This window comes from Mauremys mutica, chromosome 7 (genome assembly GCF_020497125.1).
Source record: "Mauremys mutica isolate MM-2020 ecotype Southern chromosome 7, ASM2049712v1, whole genome shotgun sequence".
Lineage (NCBI taxonomy): Eukaryota > Metazoa > Chordata > Testudines > Geoemydidae > Mauremys > Mauremys mutica.
Window position 1 is genome coordinate 114,906,440 of NC_059078.1, and position 27,376 is coordinate 114,933,815.

Genomic DNA, 27,376 nt, shown 5'->3' on the forward strand with positions numbered 1-27,376 from the left:
TTCCACACCAGAGGCACTGCAGCATTTCATACTGAGTCCAGCCATTACACTGTTGGGGAACAACTTTTGGGCCCTTACTGCTTTCAGTCAAGTAAACCATGCATTGCTCATTTTATTGCAAAAACAATAGGAGGGAGTGCTAAAACATTGTAGAAGGTCTCAGGAAATACAGTTCCAGTTACAAAGTGGAGTTACTACTCCAAAGAGGAAGGGCAGAGATGGCAGAAAATCCCTGGGTCCTTTGGTTTTCTGGATAATTAGTGCTAGAGAAGTATAAATAAGGCATTGTTCATGTTACTGCAAAATAACATTTTCTGCTTACCATTTTTTCTTCCTTGGCAGGTGGACTTCGAAGGAAAAAACATAGAGGAGCAAAGAGAATATCCACAATCCCTATAATTGTCATGAGCCATGGAAATCCAATTGCCTTTGCAATAGCACCACCAGCAGAGGGACCTTTTGGAAATAAAAAGCTCTTTCTAAATACTGCAAAATATTTATGATAAGCATTGAGGGTAAAAATATTTTTAAATACAAAATTCATGATATAAAAATCCATTTAAGAAAAGTAAACACAGTGTATGCATTTAAAATTCATGTTTGAGCACAAAATGCTGTTGGGTACCAATCCTATGTCCACTGAAGTAATTGGAGATCATATGTTGGTTTCAATGGGCATGGAATCAGAACTCTTGTACACTGTTCTTGCACCACACCGCAGTAAATAGGCTAGGCACAAGGTTCCATGGCACAGTGCACTGAGGGGAAGACAATGGAATCCTTTCCTTCTCCAGCCAGGCAAAGGAGAAACCACTGCTGTAGCTTCGGGTACTATAATGCCCCCATACTGGGGACCTAACTTCCTTGACTGGCGCCTGCCTTTCCCCATCACGACACATAGGAGGTGTGGAATCTCCATATAGGCTGCCAGCATTCTGTTCCCTTACCAACCTAATGCAGCAGAATCACACCAATTTTGCAGTCTATAGAGCCTTTAGTGCTCTGGGTATTTGCCCCAAGCCCTTTTTTAGTTTCTCTTTTCACGTCTATTAGATGCTTTACAAACAGGAGAAAATTAAGCCCTTACCTAATGCAAACCCCATGCAGAAGGCAACATCAGCTATTGCATACACACTGCCATAGACTGAAACATGACGCAGATCTACAAGGTAGCCCATAATTGGCATCATTGAGGAATCCACCATTCCTGATTATGATGATAGGAGGAAAATTATATTTCATGAAACAGCTTTCATTTTTCTCTCTTAATATATCAACTTCATATGATCTAAAAAGATGTAAATGAAACTAGAATTGTTAATCTAAAGAAGCTTTTAATAACATATTCCTATAGAAAAACTATTCAGTCCAGGCTTATACATCTTTGCTTATGCCTATGAGCATAAAGGATTGTACTAGTTTCAAGTCTGTCATTATTATTATGCTATACTTCACATGAATGATTTGTGAGCTGTTTTCACTGTGAGTATAAAAGCCTCATGAGTTATCAGATCAAAAAGCTGCATGATATTTGTGGTTTATAAACATTACTGTAATTTCTACACTTACTAAAAGTCCTTTGTGTTTGCAGACACTTCAGAATACCTGCTAAATATCAAATTACTAAGCCATCTGTCAACCTCTGTACCCTGTAATCATTAAAAAAATCCCACTCAAGTTTCACTGCATGGCCCATTATAAGCAAACACATTCATGTGTACTATGACGACAGGGCACGTGTGTATGCTAGGGGATTTACGCTGGGTCAGCAGTAAGTCAAGTGTGTTTGCTTCTATGTAAATGTCAGGCAATAGTAAACTGCTGGGGTTTTGTGTTTTGTTTTATTTTTTAACAATGCATTGCTAGAATTCTGGGACATCTTAAAAGATCCATTGAGGTCAATAGAGTTATTCCCAGGTAATAGAGGTCAGAATCTAGCCCAATTGCTGAAAGTCTAGGTTGAACAGCCTTGAGTGTAGGCCTTAAAACTATTGCTAATCTACTGACAAATTTGTTTCAGAGTGTAACCGTGGGTGTTGCTCATTCAGAATGGCAAGAAAAAGAATCCTTTATGTAATTCTGTACTAATGTTAATTTTCTAAATAAGCAGCAAAATATGTACATACAAGTAATTTTACTTACCAATGGCAAACCCGACCCCAAAATTTGGTGCTATGAGCCCGTATATGTTTTTGGCAAATGGTACCTGCAAATTAAATTTCAGAGATTTAAGTATAACCCATAACATCTTGCTAATGGGATCATTGTCTTTTTCGCAAATAAATACTCAAAACAATTGATTTAACTGTTTAGTATGGCAGCATGGAGCAATTTGTACAGAAATACAGATGAAAAGTAATTGTTTTGCATGATTGTGTCATAACAAATACTTATTGCATTTAATTAAACTTATAATAGCTGTTGATTAGGCGACAACTCTAAGAAATTATGGTTCGTATTCTTCAACTCTTTGGTCACCTCCTGCAACATGATAAGCACTCTCTAGAAGGCAATTTTTGTTGAAAGCACTCAGGATTGATTAACAAACTGATGTTTAAAAATGCATCACAAGCAGAAACTTCAGTAAAATCTCATGAGCAAAATACATACTCAAAGTTAATATATAAATTTTTTTGGGCTGAGTTGAATTTGTAGTTCGTTCTGCTGACATGTCAATTTTTACTCACACATAAAATGCTTATTCCCACGATTATCATCCCAAGTAGAGCACAAAGCCACCTATGAAAGGAGAAATGTTATCTCTTAATATCTGTTATATCTCAAAAAAATGCAGTTTTGTTAGAGATGGTCTGGAATTTTTCAATGCTATTTCTAAGGTACACCTCTACTTGATATAACACTGTTCTCGGGAGCCAAAAAATCTTACCGTGTTATAGGTGAAAACACGTTATATCAAACTTGCTTTGATCCACCAGCGTGCGCAGCCCCCCCCTCCACCCCCCCAGAGCACTGCTTTACCACGTTATATCCGAATTCGTGTTATATCGTGTCACGTTATTATCAGGGTAGAGGTGTAGTAGTGCAGGGTTATGTAACCAAATACGTAACATGATATATTTAAATGAAATTTCAGGTTAATAATATCTAATAAAATCTAATGATTTCTATTATCAAGTAATTGCCTGAGGAAAAATTGGAAATGCTATATGAATATGCTGAAGGATAGTGGTTTTTTAATTAAGCATACCTTCCCATTTTGTGTGCAAGTACCCCAAAAATATTAGTTCCAATAAGATAAGAGATACTAGCTGGAAGGAAAGCGACGCCTGGAAAATATGAAAAAAAACATTTTATCAACAATGATTTCAGTGAAGTGAAAAACTAATAAGTTCAGACACAGCAATTGTGATTAAAACAATCTAATGGAATCCTGGAGCCTGTACCAAAGCATTAAATATCCGGTTTGTTCCAGCCCTTTTGTGGAATCTAACAAGATTATCCATCAAATGCAATACCATTGTGACGCCTTCAAAAAGAGTATTTCAGTATCAGCTATAAGAATCTCTGTATGTGTGAGAGAAAGAGACAACAAATTATATTCAGAATAAATATAATAAACTTTGGGCCAAATCATGGCCCATTCTGTGTGCCACTGCAAGGGGTAAAAGGGTGCAAGGGGGTGCCTCCCTCTAACATCCTTACACCAATGTGCCCTACTGCTGCTTCTGCCAGGCATGGAACTACCATCTTTACAGAGCTGCTACATTACCCCCTTCTGCAGGTGAGCAGGAAGAGGCACATTGAAGGGGTACCTCTCTCTCCTGCCGAAACCTAGTCCTTTGTTAGGCAGGAATTAAAGTTAAGAGTGCATCTCAGTAACTTAAGGGTAAAAAAATTTTTTTTTAAAAGAACACTACTGGTTTTTTAAAAAATTTATAGAGCTACTATATTCAGAGTTAAAGCTAAACTTAAGAACAAAATCAATCATCTGAGTCATCTAAGGCAATTTGCAGTTAAGGTCACCCAACCAACCTTAACTCTGACCCTGTAATAACACCAGCCTCCTATCTCCCCCTCAAACTTACGTTATAAGATATGTTATTTTTGATCAAAGACTTTTTCTAAAGGCTTGAGCAGTCCACAGACTATGACTGTGGAATTTTGAATTTGCACTCACTATTTGTTAGACCAGGGCTTTCTCAAACTTCATTGCACCACCACCCCCTTCTGACAACAAAAATTATTACGTGACCCCAGGAGTGGGGACCAAAGCCTGAGCCCAGCTGCCCCGGGTGGCAGGGCCAAAGCCCGAGCCCACCGTCCCAGGCGTGGGGGCCAAATCTGAAGCCCAAGGACTTCAGCCCCAGGCAGGGGACCTGTAACTTGGGCCCTACCACCCAGGGCTGAAACTCTTGAGCTTTGGCTTTGGCTTTGGCCCTGGCCTCAGGCTCCAACAAGTCTGAGCCAGTCCTGACGACCCCATTAAAATGGGGTCACGACCCACTTTGGGGTCCTGACCCACATTTTGAGAACCGCTGTGTTAGAGGGTAAACTAGGATTTTAAGCGGTTCAAGTGTACCTGGTGATTCCAGCTCTCTTCCCTTGCATCACATGACAGAGAGCAGGTGACTGAGAACCAGGCCTATTGGGAGAGAGAAGAGGAAGCCTGCCCTCAGGAGGAGAAGAAAACTGGTAGAAATAGTACTATGCTTGTAAGGACTGATGTTTTCCTGGTAAAGGACACTGAGGAAGGTTGTTTGTGGAAGAAGGCAGGAGAAGAGTCAGAGAAAAAGGTGCTGTAGGAACTGGCTCTGGAACCCAGTGGAAGAGGACAGTTGGCCGTAGGGCAGGTGATTGTCCCCAATTCAGGGTCCCAAGCACTGTAGTAGGGAGGACATGAGCTGCCTGGAAAGATGGTGAAGAAAATGCTGTGCTGAGGAGAGGAGGACTGCTGAGCACTGGGGAGGGTTACAGGACTCTTAGTTTGTCCTGGAACGGCTCTTGCTTTAGTCCTCTAGCCAAAACAGCAAGTCATCAACAATCCCAGATCTGTTGAGGCCTCAGGTCAGAAGCTGAGGTAGTGCATTCATCCTGATGTTGGATAAGGTAAGCTGCTGCTATGCAACTATATGGATACAGTAAAGTTAATGGTGGTGGGGCTGGGGATAGGAACGGGGCTGGGAGCAGAGCTGGGACCAGGGCTGAGACGGAGCCACAGCTGGGCTGTGGTGGTGGGCCGGCAGCCAGGCCCCTGGCCCCCTGGCCAGATGTGGATCTGCAGCTGGGGACTTGGGGTGGGACCGGGTGCAGGGCTGGGAGACGGAGTCATGGCTGGGGGCGGGGCTGAAGCAGAGCTGGGGGTGGGTCAGATCTGGGTGCCACGCCCTCCCTGCCCCCTTGGGACTGGCCTGGGGCCACAACGCACCCCCCCACCAAAACATTCCTCCATGTCCTCCTAGAATAGTGTGCCTCATAGTCTGGGAACTTCTGGCATAGAAAGACACAGCCCCTCACCCTAAATAATTTACAATGTAAGGGTCTGAACATTCCCTACGCTCCTCTTGGGCGCAGGATTCACCACCCATGTGGAGCCAATTCCAGAACTGGAGCTTAATTTAAGACATACTAGTTACATTTTAAACAAGAAAAAGGAAATAGAGAGGACAAGGCTATTACATTAATGCTGTTACTTAGGCAAACTCGGCACACAACTTCTTGGTTCCGAATCATTCATTTTTAAAATATAAACTAGCATCATTTAATGCCAACCGCCCCAACACTGAACTCTCATCGGCTGTCACAACATACCTAACATTAATTGTCTGACTTCTTGCAGATGTCACAGCAGAAAGGGTCCTTAAGAAAGAAGGAGAGTCTATTCTACTTATGGATCTGTTCAGGGACAACTTTCTATGTACAACAGGCAATAACAACTTATTAGTATCTTACACATTCACAGCTATCCCAAGCAAGGGAGCTTCCAACATATCCCTTGAAAGGTAATACCACAGCATAATAAACTTCACTATGAAGAAGCTTTTTCTAATATTCAGCCTGAAGTTTCTGTTAATTCTGTCTCATTACTCCTAGTTATGCCCCCTTGTACGAGGCTTAGTAATTCCTTTCTATCCTTTGTTCTGGTATTTTTATATTCTTCAAATATCTGTAGATAGGTGAAGTGAGGGTCCTGGTAACTGTCAAAGGTCACTTAGGAAAGGATAGAAGAATTGAAGCAATTCTATTACTCCTGATTATTCTCTAAGCTCTTTCCCATTTCTTTGTATGTTCCTAATAATGAACTAAAAACTGATGCTCTTGTTCCAAATGCAATCTCACCATGGTCACATACTGGCCTATTATTTGATGTCACTGTAAGTATCCAAAAATCATACTGGCCTTTACATATGACCTTCATATAGCAAACTCATATTTCATTGCTCTTTGCTATCACATCTAGGTTTCTCTTGATATTATTGCTCCTCAGGTTTCTTTCTTTCATCTGAATATCTGCTATTTGGATTAGGTTTCCCCGGATATACTCACTGCATTTTTTGTTGTTGCTCCTCCCCCAGGGTGAATCCTCTTTTATTTCCTGACCTTACTTCTAACTTCCACATAGTAGAGGAATGCAGAACCGTTGCTGTGAATTTATTGTTCTGTTTACCTCTTTTGAAACCAAACCAGCAAGTGTATGACAATTCAATGCAGACCATGCCTAGCATTCTAGTCAATCATTTCACAGTCAAATAAATCAGCATGGTATGTGTTCAAACAATTCCCTTAAAGTACACCACAGCCTCCCTCTGGAGCCAGCATATATTTTTCTTGCCTATATCGTTCCCTTTGGTGTTCATAAACAAAATTTAGGGAGACATTTTAGCAGCAGCATCTTATGACTAACCCCCCTACACACACATACACAGCTTACAATGAAAAACATGCTATTTTTGCGTATAATAAATGGACGCCATTACCCTAGTCCTGTTGCGAGCTGAATGTATACATCATTCTACTTACTATAGGAGAACTGGAAAATTACAAAAATGTTACTGAACTTAGCTAAGACTTGCAGTTAGCTATGTAAGGCAATGGGTAAGCTGTGAAATACTGAATCTCCAGTTTTCCCTTTTCTAAGTTGTATGGACTATAAAACCAACTGATCCAAATCAGGATTTCTGAAGGAACTGCAAGATCATACTTCAAACAACTAGACTCTAAATCATATAAAAGTCATCATTTTCAAAGCTTTCGGGTTAAGATAGATTTTAAACACTTTCAACTGCTAATGCCATCAAATCAGACAAAGCATGATGAAATCAACTGCTTTTATCATTAAGGGATAAAACTAGTATTAATTAAAATGGATAGTCTCCTCCAAACAATCTTTATTCAAACAGGAAGTTCTCAAACCTCATTTCTTTGACATCAATAATATGTTCTGGTTGAGGGAGGCAGATAAACAAGCAGCTTTCCACTAGCTGGATTATGTTTTCTTCTGTAAGGGAGGCTTTAAAAATCTCGTCTTATGCATTAATGCTCTCACATTACAATATAGCACTCTTTATCATGGTTGATAGTTTGGCAATCTTTTAATTATTGATACTTAATTCCATTCTGGCTTCCTGAGGGTGCTTTTTTTAGAACTAAAGTTTGCATGTCATCTGTGGTGATGACCTGTAATAATACAATTATGAGTGAATAATATTGTTTGTAGATAATAGTATTTGGGAGAATTATAACATCCCTTTAATGTTATCCTTCAGCTACTGCAATGTGCTCAATGTTAACTACAGTTTAATAAAATTTGACTCGAAAATTACCTTTTTAATTAAAATGTCACATATTAACACTAAAGAAGAAACACGAAGAATGTTACCATGTGATAACTCAAATAATGTGAAGATATGTACTTTCAGCCTCTTAAAATGTTAACTTTATAGGCCAGATTAAGCTGTAAACTCTAACTGCTTTACCCCACTCTGGAGCATCACAAAATAATCTGATTGTACTAGCCAGTTTCCACCTCCAGCTACATGCACATGCTCGCACATCGTTCTACAATATCCCCTGCACACATTCTCTTCCCTCTCCCTGAATAGATCATGAAACAACTCCTGATTTTCAATGATGTGAAAAGGGAATCTGATTCACCATTTCACCCTTCTCAGACATGCAAACAACTCCATCAGACACAGCATGCACTCCAGAAAGCAAACTAGCCCAGATTAATGAATAGGTAAATCAATCCATATAGCTAATCCCCTCCTAAAATAACTCCATTGAAACTATTTAAATAAAATAACTTAAAAGAAACGTTTGCTGCCATCATATTGTTCGCTCTGCTTGTATGATCTATCCATTTGTCTGTCATGTCTACTTAGACTTTGAGGCAAGACTCTCTCTTAATCTATGTCTGTACAGTACTAATTATAATGGGACCCACCCCACTCTCAGTTTCTATGTAAGCACTAGTATAATAAACATGATAAATAACACAAGGGGATGGGCTGGGATAAAGAAAATGCAAAGATATTAAAAGTAAAACAAGATATTGCCATAAATGCTCATAATGTGCCCAAAACATTGAGGAGTACGAAGGAGTGCTGTGATTGGTATCTTGGCAGAGTCCTCACTATTGAATACTTTGCTTTTTGGTGCAGTCTTGTTCATTCCAAAGGCAAAGAACTTGGGGTGAAATCCTGGCCCCACTGATCTCAATTACACAATTACCATTGACTCAGTAGGGCCAGGATTTTGCCCTTGCTCTTAAGAAGTATTAGGAGCTCCATGGAGAAGCCCTTTGACAGAGATGATTTAATAGTAATGGAAGAGGATGAAATCCTTCAGACTCAGGGAGATCCTCCCAATCCTCCCTTCAATTTGGTTGCAGAATTTTAACAAGGGCCTAGAGCTCCCTCAGCATTACTGCTGTAAACCGACAGTTCTGGAATGTGTACATACGTGTGTGTGCTACATACAGCACAGATACATATGTAGTACTGCCAGTCCCAACCATTCAAAACTATGAATCAAGTGGCGTAAATCATGAGATTTTAATAAAAAATAATCTTGGGTTCTTTTTATTTGTCTTCTGGGTTTTGAGCATTTATGGTGCACTCAGGTCACATTTTCATACTTTTCTCTGTAACCACAAGAGCCAGAAACTTTATTTTTTAAATGAAATTGAGATTTTTGTATACTCACTGGTCTTCAGGAGCTGGGGTGTCAAGTCAAACATCAAATATTGCAACACTCATAACTAAAATCATGATAGCTGGCACGCTGTTCCATCATTCCGATATATAGACTTGGAAGGATTACGTTTTTATCGGTAAGTGTCAATAAACATTGATTTCACCATATACACACAAACTGATGAAAAAATATTTCTGTCGATGATTGAAATTTACTGATAGGCAAAGTAAGAAAAATGCTGTTTGATTTAAGGATGAATCTTCAACATATGTTGACAGATTGTGTTTTAACAGTTATGACTCTAACTTTTTGATTCTCAATGTCTGCTCTCATTAAATAATTCTGACCCTCCATAATTTTCCACATTTTAAATGGATAAAAATAAAAAATGCTTCAATAAAAAAATCTATTATCCATTGAAATTATAAAAGAATAAAAACTGAATTCTGCTGTGTGTATATCTCACAACCTCTAAATATGTGTACATTATCACACAATTGAGTATGATGTTGACGAAAAGATGAAAAAAATGATCATCTTGCCATCTATCATCAAAGCACCCAAGGAGACCACTGCTAACAAAACCACAATTGGAACAGCTTCATGCTACAACAGGGGTAGGCAACCTATGGCACGTGTGCCGAAGGCGGCACACGAGCTGATTTTCAGTGGCACTCACACTGCCCGGGTCCTGGCCACCGGTCCGGGGGGCTCTGCATTTTAATTTAATTTTAAATGAAGTTTCTTAAACATTTTTAAAATCTTATTTACTTTACATACAATAATAATGTAGTTATATATTATAGACTTATAGAAAGAGATCTTCTAAAAACATTAAAAATGTATTACTAGCACGCGAAACCTTAAATTAGAGTGAATAAATGAAGACTTGGCACACCACTTCTGAAAGGTTGCTGACCCCTGTGCTACAATATACTAGACTCAAGTAAAATATATTGCACTATACTTTACCAAGTTGCCATTTTCTTGAACACATGGTCTCCATCATCCAGATAGGCAATGCTGGTTCCAGCATAGCAATAGCCATGTTTGCAAAGCAGATTGATCCTTAAAGAGAGGAGGGGTTGGGGGAAGGAAATGCAGGGATTATATCACTTGAATGTTAACACCAAAAGCTGAACAGAGAAGGGCAGTGTTTGTAGAAACAATGTGTTCTTTGTAGCCCTGTTTCTCGTACACCAAATATTGATTAACTTTAAATGGTGGGGGGGGGATCACTTAAGTTTCCAATTTCTTATTTATTTCAGTTCTCCAAGGAATTGTACAATAAAGGTTAAGCTATTTTCATAATGGGGTTGGGGGAGACAAAGATTTCAGTGAGCTTGGTGACATTTAGAAAGTGCACTGTGTCTGACTGTTGTACAAATGATAAGTTATAACTATAATCTTTTGTTCTTTACATCTGTTCTCTTGGGGCTAAATCCTAGCCCTATTGTGTACAAGGCATGGCCTCTGACTCCATTCCCGAGGTATCTGAGGATGATTAAGAGGCGGCACTGTGTCCTTCCTGGCTCAGTGGGAGGTCCCCATAATTCTGTCAGCCACAGAGAATCTTAAAGGAACTGTGTATCCCTTAAAGCAAAAAGGAGCTGTGATCCTGAGGAATGCCCGCTACTCCCGCCAGGATATTGGGGAGGATAGAAAGTTAATCTCCTCTTTCTTCATCAGCATCCTACTTACTTCCAGAAAAGAGAGATGTTTTTATTTATTATTACTTTGTAAAACTTGAGTCCATCTTGGCCCCACTCTCCCACTACAGCAGCTCAGCAGGGGCTTCAGTTAACTTTGTAGATGCAGCATAGTGAAGGAAAAGGTCCAAGATCCATTGATGGCTTCTATAGGAAGCAGGGTGCTCATTATTATGGGTTATCCACACCTTGAGAGGCTCAATGTATCCCAACCAGATGCAAGGATATTTCCTCTCCAACCCAGACATTCCAAGGATGGGTCAGGCCTCTCTGCAAAGCCAACATGGGTGTACATGTAGAAAATACTTAGTCCTGCCATGAGTGCAGGGGACTAGACTAGGTGACCTCTCGAGGTTCCTTCGAGGTCTGTGATTCTATGAAAACTAGTGACATGCTTGATCCATAGTAAGAGAAGACCAGAACTTGGCCTCTGATAAAAGTGGCATTCTCTGTGGTCTCAAATATTTTGAAGTGTAGCTGTGAATGAACTGGCTGCATTCAGTTTAGTGCTGGCAAAAGATGCACCCTTATCAAAAGTATTCTACAGTAATATTATAAAGTGCTGCCATAGCACTGTTCAAGCTACAGTGTTTTTGACCATTACTGTGGAACCCTCTACTATTTTGTATAAGGGCTGGATTTACAGCCTTGGAGATGTAAATCGTCTATGCTCAAAGGAGATCTAGTGCAGATGGTGGTATTTCAAACATCCCCACACTGTGCTACAATATGCCTCAGCTAGAGCCAAGTGGAATGTTTTATGAAATTTAATATGCTGTAAATTTACCTGTTGAATTCAAGGAGCCAGAATGACTCGTAGTTTCTTTCCAGATTTCCCAGTCACACTTATCTGCATCTTCACCAAATTTTTCCTAGTGTATTTTGTTACATGGTTGAAGGCACAAGGTATTTTTTCTGATTCCCTGACTAGAGGAGCCAACCCCATTTGCTCAAGAAAACCTGCACAAACTGGGGGGTGAGGGGTAAGTGTAGGATAGTGAGAGATATATGCTTATCTGCTAATACACCACAAAGTGAGCTTCCACAAAGTTTTAAAGCCATTGTTGTAACCAGTACCCTTAGATATGTAATCCTCAAGTCTTTCTTTCTAATACTTACAGTCTTGGACTGGTATTCAGAGACATTCAAGTGTCCCTACGGTAGTTTATCAGTCAATTTTTACCTTTAAAAACTCAAGTCTAATTTGTCTGAGGTCATAGAGAAATTATTTCTCCTGGAAGAAACCTCTCATCACACAGTTCAGCACAAAATGAGCACCACTGTCATTCTTTGTTCAAAAATGCCAAGATGTATTAGACTGCACATCTAAGACCCCCTAAGACAAACTTGTAGACTCACTACCCATACATTCCTGGGGCAAGCAACAATGGCTAAAGTAAACTTTCCGCTATATTTTGTTCTCTTGGAACCTTCAAATGTCTATGAGCAGTTCCAGTTAAATACACAAGGATGCCTTGTCCAAAACCCAAGTCAACTGAGCCTGAAAGAACACCTTGATGCTGGAAAATCACTTCATCTCACACAAAATACAGGTGGAGGAATGAATTCTATTCTGTCTTAGACTCAAAGAAGAGATCAAGTAACAAAATTCTTATTCAGGTCTTAATAAAGTTACCCAAAAATAGAGTTCGAAAACACAAATGTGTATAAAGGAGTTGAGTCCATTTCCCTAACAATACATGACAGAAAATGTCTCTAGGAGAGAGGTTCTCAAACTTCATTGCACCATGACCCCCTTCCAACAACAAAAATTACTACACAGCGCCAGGAGGGGGGTCCAAAACCTCAGCTCATCCAACTCCTGCCACCCTGGGTAGGGGAGCCAAACCCAGAGCCTGACCCCACTGCCCTGGGCAGGGAGCTCAAAGCTGAAGCCCAAATGCTTCAGCCCCAGTCAAGGAGCCTGTAACCTGAGCCATGCCACCCAGGACTGAAGCCCTTGGGCTTGAGTCTCTCTCTCTCTCTCTCTCTCTCTCTCCTTTCTTCAGGGCTTTCTCATTATATGACTCCAATTTGTCATCCCTAAATGTGCTATATACTGTCAATGTGTGAAAGCTACTGGAGGAAATATTGAGGCAGTTCGACATGTGATCTCACCAGTATTTGGATGACACCCAATTCTATGTCCTTCTTTAAACCCCAATGCTCTGTTGAATGTAAACCAGGTCACAAGAAGCACCTCTTAGAAATATCAAGAGATCTTTTCATAGAGCTTCTTGCTACAGATAAGCCAAACTAGTTAGAGAAATACATATACCTTTGACTATAAAGTAGACAATTATGAAGCACGAATTTGACCTACACGCAGAGGCCCTGGAGTCTGAACTTATAACTATGAAACTAATACCGCCAAAGTGAGAATGCAGAAGACATTTTAAAGTGTCAATCCATTTATAACTCCTAAAATGCTCATGACTTTTACCTGTGTTTAGCAAGGCTTCCCAGTGGAGCTGTAGTGAAAGGTTTGCCCTGGTAGCTAATTCTGGATTACAAGTCTGTCATACTCCATAAGCTTCCTGTACATTGCAAGCCTGACAGTTCCCAGTAGGCTCACAGTGAACAGTGGCATCCCCACTGAGAGAGAGAATGGAAAATTCAAACTTATTTGAGCCTAAGGTGTGGCCTACATAGCTACATCAGCCAGGATTGCGCTTCCTGTGAGAAAGATTAATCAAATGAATAATGCCTGTAATAGCAAATGACACTTACCATTAGACCCTGAGCTACCTGCGAGCAGGTGCCTTTCCCAAAATCCTATAAACATAGTTCATTCTCTAGGTACAATCCAAACTCACACCCTTTCTAATGAAAACAAAGTTCAGCTTAATCCTTTCCCCCAGGCTTGGATGGTCTGATAAACCTTCCCTCACAACTGCTCAGCCATATGCTGGATCTTCTTTCTCCCCAGACAGCCACACTTCCCATATATCAAGGTAGCACAATTGTCTCTTGACTCAAGGTTCACCTACATTGTGTATGAGATTGTGAATAGCATCTCATGTAGACATACCCTGACACCCCCGGGTATGTACTTGCTTATGGAGCTAGTACAGAAGCCTGCATGTGGCATCTTCACTTCTATTTTTTGGTGAGCTAGATAGAGTACAGCTAAGGCAGGTACATCTACACAAGCTGCCATTCATATCCTTGGTTACAATGTAGACACCCTCAGTGAGTCAGCGGAACTCACTTAACCCTTTCCCAGCAAAACCAACATCTGTTAACAGGTTGGAGTGCTTCCAATCTACCAGTCTGTTGCAATTCCATTAGAGTTTTCCCTATTGCAAAGCATTTATCCTAGTAAATAATAGGCTTTGAAAAAGAGTTACGTATGTTTTTAGCTGACCAGAAGTGTGTATTGACATAAGCCTAACTGATACAAGTATTTTTTCCTGCAAGTTTCTCAGGTGAACAATACATGCTTTACATAGTACTATGCAGAGACGGATGTGGACCATAATCTCTGCTCTTTGGGAAGTTCAAAGTCTGATGTGAATCCAAGACTTGCATCTTGAGCCCATCTGAATGTCCATGAATTATTTTGTTCCTGGAATCTTGTTTTAAATTAATATTGCAAATAATTGTGATGCATTGGTAGAAAGTTATTCGTAACCAGGGCCAGAGTAAGGCAGTCTGGGATTCAAGGTACAGGAAAAAAGCACAGTCAGAATTAAATTGTATAAGAATTAAACTGTACCTGCCGCAATAATGATATATGGATCTCTCAAGAGGGTCAGTAATGGTGTCCCTTTTTGAGTCTGTCAGACAAATAACAAAACCTCAGGGTTAGGAAGGGCAAAACATCACCCATTATATAAAGTGTTTTTTTATGGTGGTACTTACTTCTGGTTGTGCTCTGGATGGTTGTAGAATAAATAACTGAACAGCTGCAAAAAGAAATCAATGCTGTAGCTGTTGTTTAAGATGGTGGCTATACTACATAGTAAAAATCAATGAATGAAACAAACAGAATTATGAATGTTAATATTTACTGACCTCCATCTAACAGAGCTAATGCTGCCAACACAAGGAAAGGCGCTGTCTTTCCCACAAACTCATACATCACACTCCCAAAAGGTGGACCCACTAGGAAAGAAAAACAAGGAAAACATTCACGGTTCTTTTTCTTTTAAGATTCCTTTTAAGATTTCAGCACATTGGGGGCCCAGTTCTCTTAACACTGAAATTCAATGCCAAAATTCCCATCCATCTTAATGGTCATTAATTAAAATAACAAAAGCACTGTAACTCAGTATGAGGAACATATTTAGATTAGATTAGACAATTTCCCAAAGATTGTTGTCTGCAGTCTACAAACATTGCCTAAACAAGAAATGTCAAGCATGGGCCACATCCCACTTGCTTTACTCACACAATCAGGTCCACTGATTTCCCTAGTACTATCTGTGTGAATAAGGCAAGCAGGATTTTGTCCCTATGGAAGTAAGAATGCTAGAAACCTGACAAAGGGTCTGAAAGGTGCTCATGAGGATGAGTATAGTAGAAATACTGATCTTAGAGCCTGTTCATGCTGCAGTCAGGAAGATTTTTTGCCACTGACTAAAATTGGAACAGGATGGGCCCAAACCTGTGGCCGATCTATGTTCAACTCTTGGATTTAAAAATAGATTTATGTGGATGAGAACATAGCCCATAGTGTTTGTATTTCTAACTTCAAAGGCTTTTCCAAACAAACTGCAGCTGCACCGCTTAAAAGCCACTTATGTAACTGAGAATGAACAATGATATCTCTGGATGTTAATCACTGTTCTCCAGCACACAGTTAAGGAGAGGCATTCTGAATCAGAGAAGATGATTGGTGACCGACTTTGAAAGTCAGAAGATTTGTCTTCCTTTAGCAAAATGTATCTGCATATTTAACTTTTTAAAACTATTTTTAGTGTGCACTGTTAATATAATCTGGAGATAGGATGACAAAATCCTATTTCATAGACGGGAGATACCAAGTGGAATCTCCTATAGCATCCATACAATACAGATATGCATTGTGGGTTTTTTGGATTTGGGGCAGGGGATTGGTTGGTTTTTGGTTTTTTTTATTCCCATTAATATTTCATCTCACTGACCTAATACTCCCATAGCCAGTCCTCCTAATGCAATTCCCATTGCATTGCCTCTCTCTTCATCATTTGTATAAACACTGGCCAGCATACCCATCCCTAAAATTAAAAATAAAAAAATTAGGCAGCTCTATAATATAACTTATTTTCATCATACACCAGTTTACTGAATATTAGAAAGATGTGATATTAGACATTTACTCTGTGTGTGTATATATATGTATACACACATATATACATGCGCACACACACACACACACATATATATGCATGCCTCCACATGTAACTCCCACTGAAGTCAAAGAAAGTCCTGCAAGCATAGATGGCTTATAAGGTTATGCCTCATTTTATATGCCATTACACACACAAAAACTATATTAAAAGAACATTATTAGGTTACAAAATCAAGCACTCATGGGAAATGCCAGAATGAAGGCTGCCTGTGCAACCTTACTTTGGACCCCTTCTATGTATTCATTATGATACAGTCACTAATTACATGATCACATACTACTTTTTTCCATGTAGTGCACCGAATGGAGAGTGCTCATTGAATGAGCAGCTAGTCAATATGTTGTTTACTCCTTGTTCAATGTGTGGTCCTAGGCCTTATTTACTGTACACAATTCAAATCCTGGCTGAAGACAGAATTACTAATTTCTTCATGGACTTTTCAAGAGTGCTCATCATTATACAATAAGTGCTTCACAAACATTAATGCAGTTAGGTTCAGAACACCTCTGTAAAATGAGAGGATATTGATCTCTGTTCTGTGGTCAATAGTATCTGCTAATTTTGGGTGTCCAAATTGAGGTGCCTAGAACCTGACTTTTTCAGAGTACTTAGCACTGTACAGCAGTTTATATGTTCAATGCACAGCTCCCATTGAATTCTGTTGCAGCTGCCAGTGTTCAGCAGTACTGTAGATCAGACGCCAGAATCTCAAGTCAGGTGTTCAGAAAATGAGGAACACACAATTGGTGACCGTTTGTGAAAAGTCTGGTTTAAGTGACTTGATTAGCATCACATAGGAACTGCGTGGCAAAAGCTGGGATAGAATTCAGTTCTCTAGGGCAGCATTCAACTACTTCAACCATGAGTCTATTCTTTGTCTGCCTGAAATCCCCTGTCTCGTTCATTACATTTTCCAACTTCTGCAACAAGTGAGATTGGGATCAGAGCAGGTCAATCCTGTGCACTGAATGTGGTAGGGTTTCTGTGGAAAAAATAGTATGCGATCATGTAACAAAGACTGTATCATAAAGCATTTACATGCAGGCAATCTTAATTCTGTCATTTCCTAATTTTTGAGTGTGACTTTGCAATCTTACTGTTCTTTTTCTCTAATTTCCTTTATAAAAGCAAACTGGAAAAAAACAAATTCCCTCATGAGTCATGTGGTGGCATACTGACAAGCAAAGTGGTCACCAGCAAGGTTGTAATCTTTAGAGCCATTGTACAGACTTCTGCCACTTGAGCTAACTGATAGCAGTAGCAGGTTTTCATCTTCTATGTGGACCAACACTAAAGGCAGATGGGACACTTTGCCACTAGATTTCACAGATATTTGCTGACAGCAGAGGAATAGTGAGACTGGGAATTGTTGATTCTGTTCCAGGCTGTGGAGGGAGAGTATACTGTAGTTGGCACAGACTATTCTTCTCAGTGGCGGCTCTAGGAATTGCGCCGCCCCAAGCAGGGCGGCACGCCACGGGAGGTGCTCTGGCAGTCGCCGGTACCGCGGCTCGGGTGGACCTCCTGCAGACGTGCCTGCGGAGGGTCCGCTGGTCCCGCGGCTTCGGGGGAGCATCCGCAGACACACCTGCGGGAGGTCCACCTGAGCCACGGGACCAGTGGACCCTCCGCAGGCATGCCTGCGGGAGGTCCACCGCAGCCGCCTGCCACCCTCCTGGCGGCATGCCGCCCCAAGCGCTGGGGTCTAGAGCCGGCCCTGATTCTTCTCATTCCTCCCGAACCAGACTCTTTCTGTACTGTCCCCTCCAACCTATCCCTCTCCCAGTCCTGTCTCTTTTCTATCCCTTGCTCTTCATCACAGTCCCATTCTCCTCACATAGACAGCCCCTTCTCAGGCTTCTCATCCCAGTCCTAGTGCCCCTCCCCATGGACTCCTCATCTCATTGATGTTCCTGGCATCACTGAAAGTATAGAAAAGATGGTTTTCCCTGCCATTGATTCAGATGCCCAGACTTTGGACCTGAACACTCAAGCAGCCCAGAGCTTCAGGAAAGTCCTGCTCAGCCCTGGGCTGGAGCATGCCCAGTGCAGATGGAGTCTTCATGGAATTTAGCTGCCAACTCTTAACAAGTCTTTGCTAACCATGTGCATGCTGCAATTTTGCAAAGATTTAAATTGGCTAAATTTGGGTGGGTTTTCACGAAGATGGCAAAAGGCATATCCCCGACACAAAGGCCACTCATTGCTAAATTTCAAGTCCCTGTTTCAAAGCATAGAGGCTTTTTGTAACCAAAAAAAAAAGTTGACGACATGATTTTTTTTAAAATGGTCAAAACAATGTGATTTTCCCTACCCTCATTCTTATTCAGACCCTCATTCTGTGAACTATTTTGATGCAAAATTTTCCTAAAAAAAATTAAAAACAATTCCAGCTGAGGCAGACTCCCAACATAGAAATCTCAGCCCAAACAGTTAAGGTTTGGCAAAGTTTTAAGCAACTGAAAACAGGGTCTTATAATGGGAAGTGGCAAGTTACCAGCCTTTAGTGCAGACATCTATTCTTGCTGATCTTACATTGATTAAAAGAATTAAAAAATCGAAAGACATTTGTACACAAGAACCCGAAAAAGCATAGATCTTTAGTCTTCTACAGTAACGTGACCCAAATACCAAAGAATTTAGAAGTGACATTTCTCTGAGATACTTTCAGCCAGCTTCTTGCATACAAAGTAAAATGAATGTAATTGAATTCAACATTAATTATTGAAACTGCCAGACAAAATACAATTAAGGAAATGACTGTCACTAGAATGACAAGCTAAAATACAGTTAATTTAATCTATCATCTACACTTTCATTCTTACCAGCCACAGAAGAACAGGAGGAACCCACTCCTTGAAGAGATCTTGCTATGAACAGCAATGTATAGCTTCCCGAGAAGGCAAACACTGCAGAAAAGGCCGAGGTAGATTTTTAAAATCAGGTTAAATCTAACGAGGTTAAAACGTTAAAGATATTTTAACAATCATGAAAACACCATTCAGCCAAGTGTTTTCTGTCACTGTTGTCACTTTCAATGCTAACCACATTATTTTCTCTTATTACATTTAGATTTGTCAGTGTTGAATCGTTTCTCCACATCTAAGCCTCCTGGTAACACAGAAAAAAAAAATGTATACAAGCTATCTTTACTAATGAGTAAGGGTTAGAATATGCACTGTTCTCATGCAACTGCCCCCACCTTCACCCCATCTCCGTGCACTGCTGCATTACCATGATCCAATTTGCAGTTCCAAGCATTGGGGAGAGCAGGGGCTGCACCCCAGATACTCCTTCCCACAAGTAAGTGGGCAAAGAGAGGCTTAGCAATGGTTCTACTCTGCTCCCCACTATGTTCTGCCTCACATAGTTGGCTGGGCATGCAGAGGACTGTGTGGCACCCCTGTAAGGACTCTCACAACTTACAGCTCCTCCTAATAGGGGAGCACCAGAGAAACAGTGTCTGTGAGGCACAGTGCCTGCCAGTGCTGCCCCTGGAGGACTGCATCTGTGCACTGCCCCTTGCATAAGGCTGTACTTAAAGGCCCTATCTAGCCTCTTGGGTATTGCACTGGATCCTACACTCTACTCTTGAAAGACTCCCCACTGACATTAGTGTAGGGCAGAGGTAGGCAAACTACGGCCTACGGGCGACATCCGGCCCGCGGGACCGTCCTGCCCGGCCCTTGAGCTCCCGGACAGGGAGGCTAGCCAGCCCCCAGCCCCTCCCCCGCTACTCCCTTTCCCCGCAGCCATGCCGCCACACGGGCAGCACTCTGGGCAGTGGGGCTGCGTGCTCCTGCAGGGCAGCGCAGCAGCATGTCTGGCTCCAGCCAGGCAGCGCGGCCCCCAGACATGCTGTTCTGAGCGGCATGGTAAGGGGGCCAGGGCATTGGATAAGGGGCTGGGGGTCCCGGCGGCAGTCAGGGAGCAGGGGGTGGTTGGATGGGGTGGAGGTTCTGGGGGGCGGTCAGGGGACGGGGAACAGAGGGGGTTGGATAGGCATGAGGTCCCAGGGGGCCTATCAAGGGGCGGGAGTGTGGATAGGGATCAGAGCAGTCAGGGGACTGGGAGCAGGGGGGTTGGATGGGGAGGTCCTGGGGGCGGTTAGGGGACAAGAAGCAGGGGGGGTTGGATGGGTCAGGGGTTCTGAGGGGGGCAGTCGGGGGCAGGATGTGGGAGGAGTCAGATAGGGGCGGGGGCCAGGCTGTTTGGGGAGGCACAACCTTCACTACCCGGCCCTCCATACAGTTTTGCAACCCCAATGTGGCCCTCGGGCCAAAAAGTTTGCCATCCCCTGGTGTAGGGTGAACACTTGTCCCTGAAAACAAGGAATGTACTCTTTCAGGGCCTGTTCCTGTGTCACTGTCAGTTTTACAAAATCTGCAAGTTGGCCACTTGAAGGAGTACCCAACCAGCTGAGCTGGTGAAGCTGACAACTTGCTGGCTGAACACACATGAGTCACAAGTACCTCCTCCCCCAATCTTGCATGAGCCCTGGAACCAGCCTTCATGTGCACATATGGCCTTATTCTATTCTTTCACCAGTTTTCACTGAGTTTCATAGAGTTACTGATGATTTGTGCTAGTGTGAGCCATAGTCTAATTCACAGGGTGGCAGAAAACAAGTCAGGTGAGTTTCTCAGATGAAGAGAAGTAATAGGCATCCTTTTCTCCTACCATCCCATGTTCACCTACTTGATGCCCACCAAAATCACTCCAGACATGCATTCAAATCTCAGCACCAACTTCTTCCTGTTACAGGCATCCCAGTATTTTACTTTGAAAATAAGGTTCCCCCTGCCCTCCAATAGAAACAGGGAGTCTTCTGAGAGAGTCAAGTCTGCTGGATCATTTATGAAAAATGCAGCATCTGCATCGAAGTATGCAAAAACCAGACACTTACTAATTGTTGACAGAAACATGATGCAGAAGCCAGCAAACATTGGAATCTGGTAGCCTATTCTGGAAAACAAAGTCAGCACAAATATATTTAAAAATGGTACTTTTTCATGCACATTTTAAAACAGGTTTGTTCAGGTAAAATCCTTGCTTGATTATATATATGAGTAGTTTAAATAAATATCAATTATTTGTATTACAGTTTACAAAAAAATTGCTTATAAAATTTCAAATAGTTTTAAATATTATTCTGCCTTATCCTTTTTTATGGACAAACTTATTTTTTAAAATAAGATAAAGAACAGAAGCAAACTTCAGAGAAGGGGGAAAGAGACAAGGAGGAAAGGAAGTAGGCAGAGACGATGGAAAGGTGATGGGGAGGGGCCATGCATTTAATAAGCTCATTCAGCTACTGTAGGACTTCTTTCAGTCAGTGTGTTGTACTTTTAAGTAATAGAATGCTGCTGACTTATATGGACTAAATGGCGTGGTCCTGAACTAAATGAAACTCTAATTGTTAATGGGAATCTTTCTTAATTAAGGGCTGCAGAAAATACATCTGTCTTAGAAAGGCAAATGCTGCACTCACTCATGTGCAGAACTCCCATTAGCATCAGTGGGAGCTCCGTATATGCAAGAAATGTAGAATATATAAGTTTATGGAAGGGATGGTAAAATGGGATAGCCTAATTTTGGCAATTAATTGATCTTTGACTATTAGCAGTAAATATGCCCAATGGCCTGTGATGGGACACTAGATAGGGTGGGATCTGAGTTACTACAGAGAATTCTTTCCTGGGTGTCTGGCTGGTGAGTCTTGCCCACATGCTAAGGGTTTAGCTGATCGCCATATTTGGGGTCGGGAAGGAAATTTCCTCTGGGCAGACTGGCAGAGGCCCTGGGGTTTTTTTGCCTTCCTCTGCAGCGTGGGGCATGGGTCACTTGCTGGAGGATTCTCTGCACCTTGAAGTCTTTAAACCACAAGTTGAGGACTTCAGTAGCTCAGACATAGGTCAGGGGTTTGTTACAGGAGTGGGTGGGTGAGATTCTGTGGCCTACATTGTGCAAGAGGTCAGACTAGAAGATCATAATGGTCCCTTCTGACCTTAAAGTCTATGAGTCTATATGAAATAAAAATCTACAATGGAGATTAGAAGGGGGAGTTTTGCCCTAAATGCTTCTCCTTTATTAAAAATAATATGGCACTATTATTTAGATATTAAGATAACAGTTAAAGCAAATTGGTTAGTTTTAGGATTAGGTAACTGGACTGGGACTCAGAAAATCTGAGTTCAATTCCTAGTTCTGTCACAGGCTTCATGTATGACTTTGAACAAGTCACTTAATCTCTCTCTGTCTCGCTTTCCCATCTGTAAAATGAGGATAATACTCTTTTTTTTCTGTCTTGTCTACTTAGATTGTAAGCTTTTCAGGGCAGGCACCATTTTGTAGTATGTGCAAGTACAAAGCACTGTCCAATGGGTTCTCTGGGAGAGTGACACGGTATAAAGGTGCACTGGTATGTTACTGGGTTGTTGTCCATCATCAGGCTGATCTGGGCAGGGGAAGGTGTGTCCCCTGTCCTTTCCCAGCTGACTGAAGGTAGAAAGGGCTATTAGCCATTAGTCTGAGTTGTATTCTGATTTTGAGTTTGCGTTTCTGGAAATAAAGCAAGCCCTGAACAAAAGTATGTGAAAAAACCTATGGTTTGGACTTTATTTTTCTATCCTTAGCTGGTAGTTTGAACACCAGCTTACATGGTGGTACTGCAATAAGAAAAAAGGTAAGGAAAGGGAATAGATGGGAAGGAAAGCCATATATAAGAAGATAACAGTAGTCATTCTAAGAAAAACATGTTTGGATGCTCAGTGAAGTGAGGTCTTGATTATGCCTGTCAATAATTGCACCGCAGATATGCCCCTGATGGACAAAGTTCAGAATTAAAAGAGGAGCGACCAGAATCTCTGCTGCTAGTAAGGAAATCCCAAAAATCTGTATCATTTATGAGAGTAAGCTTGTGAGGAAGCAGACTGATGATGACCATAGGTGCATTGAATTCAAATTATGTTATGTGCATGAGGATACATACTAAGGTGACTCCCATATTCATGCTGAAGTCCCCAACACCAGCTTAGGGAACTCAGCTGTCACATCCCTCATATACTCTACTTGGCTAAACCAAGAGAACAGATACTAATTTAGGATCTAATCCTGCCGCATTGGAGCAGGTCAAACTCTACTTGACTGCAGGATCAAGGCCTTCAAGTTCTAACTTACTTCACTGTCTTTAAGTAATCTTTCTACTCATGGAAATTCTGTAGACTGAAGGCACTAAGGAAACCTAAATGTTGGAACCCACTGGTCCTGAAGAACTGTAACATTTTATATAGTACTTTTCATCCCTATATCTTAAAACATTTTACAAAGCTGGATAAGCATTATTATTATTCCTGCTTTATCATGGGGAAAATGAATCATAGAGAGAGAAAATGACTTGCACCGTGATCAGAGCATGTCTGGGGAAGAACTAGGAATAGAACCCAATTCTCCTGTCCTATGTGCCCTAGTTAGTGGGCCATGCCACCTAATGCAGTTGGTTAAGATTTGATACAAAACTTTTTGTCCATATAGACATTAATTGCTGTATACCCAGACTTCATTTGTACGTATTCATTTCCTTTAGCTGAATCAAAACAGAATTTCAAATTTCTTTAATCCTTCAATAGTATGAGGCAAAGGTATTGGTTCAATGCAAGATGTGTTTGCTGGCTCAAGTTATTATAGCCCTGGATGCCTCTACTATGGAAATTACAGAGGGAAAGGAAAGGCTTGCCTGAAATCTTGCCCAGGGTTTGGGGAGATGTTGATCTGATGCAGCATCACTAACTCAGCATGGGGCTCCTGGCTCACTAGAAGGCAGGAGCTGGGTTTAACAAACAGGCTTGGGGAAACCCTCACCCACACCTTACAGATGTGCAGTGTCTCTTCCTGTTTGGTCATCTCTTAATACACCTGCACATCTTCCTAAAATAGCAGCACTGATTAGTTGGTTGCCGTGGTACCATTAGGTCCTGTAGCTGTGTTCTCTGACCCCTCCAATAGAGTTTACAATGCACAGATTAGGAGTTTGTGCTCTGATCAGATCAGTCACTAAACTTTTTTTTACATGTAAATAAGCCCACATAGCAACTATTTTAATTACTCCTCCCTCTTTCTCCTGGGCCACTCCCCATCATTGTTCTGTGGTGTTTTTTGTACAGGGAAAAGTTGTGACTATGCAATGGGTTGGAACATTTCATGTAGCTTCTGTTCCCTTCCCATGACTTTTCTCCCCAATTTTTTATATCTCTACACCATATAGCAGAGGAAAACCCTGAGACCTGTAAATCTCTTCTGTCTCTACTGCTCCTTTTTCTTTTACTCTCTCTTTAATTCCACAAGTAGGGAATTACTTGCTCAGTGGTAAATCTGAGACAAAATCCAATATATTTCAAAGGGCTCTCTGCAGCTAGAAAAGATTTTGCAAGTATTTGTGACTTCAGGAAAAATACCTATCATTAATCAGTGGAGGAAGGCAGCTATGGATAAAGTATGTATAAATTGCTGAGATTCAGTGACAAGATGGATCCAATATTACAGGATTGTCTGGTAGTGATTACACTCATGTAACCCTTCTGCCAGGTGGAATCGGCAGCAACAAGGTTCCATATCTATGGGTTCCTCTTAACAGTACAAGACAAATCCAGCTCATACCCCCACCCAGAAATCTGAAAGAACTAAACACCCCTCGGTGCCAAGAGGCAATACTTCCCTGCTCACAAGCACCAAATCTGTGTATGACAAAAGAAAACTTTTATTAAGAGCCAAAGGAAACTTATTAATTTGGGAAAACGCCACAATAATTAATCAAAAGTAAGTCCACAATAGTGAAGTAACAATAAGTAAAACATCTGCCCCATAGTATCTTGAACACAAGTCCTTTTCCTTCGTTTCCCACCTTGCAGAGTGAAAGTCCAATGGGTGAATGTCCCTTTAACATGCCACTTCCCTCTGCTGCACCCCCGTCACAGTTGAAGTGCCAGATTTCAGAGGTGCATTCGCTTGGGTTCACCTCCTGCCCCTGAGCATATGCGCAAGAATCAACCAGCCAAGCACCTGGGAGAGAGACTGCTAGGTGCCACCTCAGAGCCCTGGTCCATCCCATCCAATGAGCCATCTCCAACCATGGCCATACCTGATACATCAGAGGAAGAAGGTCAACCCCCACCCAGAATTCATGGTGGGGAGGATATCTTCCTGACCCTTGCAGGTGACCAGCTGAAACCCTGAAGCATGAGCTTTTTGGAACCTAAGACATAAACCATAAGTGAGCCTTAGGGCCCCTTGAGCCCTGCCCTCTGCCATCACAGGCAACATCATCATATAATTCCACTCATAAATTTGCTCAGCTCTCTCTTAAAACTAACTATGTTGTTTGCCTCCACAACTCCTACTGGAAGGCTGTTCCAGAACTTCACCCCTCTGATGGTTAGAAATCTTCTAATTTACAGCCTGAATTTGTTCATGACCAGTTTATATCCATTTATTCTTGTGCCAGCATTGTCCTTTAGCTTAAATATCTCTTCACCCTCCCTGGTATTTACCACCTAATGTATTTATGGAGAGCAATCATATTCTCCTATCAGCCTTCTTTTTGCTAAACTAAACAAGCCGAGCTCTTCCAGTCTCCTCTCATAAGGTAGGTTATCTTAGTAGCTCTTCTCTACACCTATTCCAGTTTAAATTCATCTTTCACAATTGTGGGTGACCAGAACGGTATACAGTATGCCAAATGAGGTCTTACCAGTTCCTTGCCCAATTACATTAATACTTCTCTATCTCTACTGGAAATACCTCAGCTGATACATCCTACATTGCATTTGTCTTTTTCACAGCCATGTCACATTGGTGGCTCATTGTCATCTTATGATCAACCCCCCACCACCCTGGTCTTTCCCTTCCTCTGTTGCTTCCAGCTGATTAGCTTCCAACTTGTAGCACAAATTCTTCTTATTACACCTTAAGTGCATGATCTTGCACTTTGTACTATTGAATTTCATCCTATTTCTGTCACTCCAGTCTTCAGCGTCATCCAGATGTACCGATATAATATTCCAGTCCTCCTCTGTATTGATGATGCTTCCCAATGTAGTATCATTAGCTCCTTCATTTTGTGCCAAGATCATTAATAAAAATATTGAATAAAATTGCTCCCAAGACCAATCCTTGAGTAACTCCATTAGTTACTTCCTTCCAGTCTGATAATTCACCTTTCAGCAAAACCCATTGCCTTCTCCCTTTTAGCCACCTTACAATTCTTGTACAGATCCCCATCTTTCCTAATTTAACTAATAATTTCCCATGTGGTACCATGCCAAATGCTTTACTGAAATCCAAGTATATTATATCTACTGCATTTCCCCTTATCTAAAAAATCTCTTATTTTCTCAAAGGAGGAAAACAGGTCACTCTGGCATGATCTATTTTTGGTAAACTTGTGTTACATTACATCCCCTTTACCATTTACCTCCATTAATTTATTTTTTTTCCTGCCCTTTAGTCATACAATAAAGAAAATAACATTTCATTTCCCCTGTGTCCAAGACTAAAGTAAATTTTAACCCACAACAGCCCAAATTTATCACTTAGGCAAAGCAGGTCTGTCTGCTGATCACTTAGGCAAAGTAGGTGTGTCCAAGCAAATATATTTTGCTCCTGAGGGGGGGCTCCCCCAATTCATCAATAGATAGCAGGAAAGAGTTAATTCAGACCCTGTTTTACACTAATTAGCGAGATTACCTTATGGTGGTGAGACAAACCATTGATGGGTTTTGTGCTGCAATGAAATAAAATTGAAACAAGGCAAAGGTAGCAGAAACAGTGTTTTTTGTTACTTCCACTGGTGCAAATACTTTGATTTCAGTGCCATTACTCCAGAGTAGTATTGGTGTAACTGAGAATAGGCTGTCTGGTTCTGCATTTTGGCATGTTCACTCTGAGAATTCTGCCATTTTCAACAAAGGCAATTTAGTCTATCATCTCACTGTCCTGTTACCTCATACTTCTGTTCTCTTGGTATAAGTGAATGGGCCTGATTCTTAACCTCTTTACGCTTTCTGTAGACATTTACACATGTAAATGGTAGGTCATCAGCTGAACATGACTCCCAGTGTGATGCTGTGGCCAGTGAAGAGCCACAAGAATTATTAAAGCATTAGAAAACATGATTACAGT

General features: G+C 41.2%; 1 protein-coding gene across 2 annotated transcripts in view; it reads right to left on the bottom strand.

Annotated features, from left to right (window-relative positions):
• The window catches only part of SLC18A2 (solute carrier family 18 member A2), a 46,180-nt gene that overhangs the window by 4,858 nt on the left and 13,946 nt on the right, over positions 1–27,376 (bottom strand). For both annotated transcript variants that reach the window (XM_045023550.1, XM_045023551.1), the window contains 12 exons: positions 21,108–21,166; positions 19,027–19,110; positions 15,974–16,066; positions 14,883–14,972; positions 14,730–14,773; positions 14,584–14,644; positions 10,129–10,224; positions 3,209–3,287; positions 2,688–2,739; positions 2,143–2,206; positions 1,088–1,207; positions 323–456 (listed from right to left, as the gene is read on the bottom strand). In XM_045023550.1, the coding sequence (XP_044879485.1) occupies positions 323–456; positions 1,088–1,207; positions 2,143–2,206; positions 2,688–2,739; positions 3,209–3,287; positions 10,129–10,224; positions 14,584–14,644; positions 14,730–14,773; positions 14,883–14,972; positions 15,974–16,066; positions 19,027–19,110; positions 21,108–21,166 (976 nt within the window). The remainder of the gene's footprint in view (positions 1–322; positions 457–1,087; positions 1,208–2,142; positions 2,207–2,687; positions 2,740–3,208; positions 3,288–10,128; positions 10,225–14,583; positions 14,645–14,729; positions 14,774–14,882; positions 14,973–15,973; positions 16,067–19,026; positions 19,111–21,107; positions 21,167–27,376) is intronic.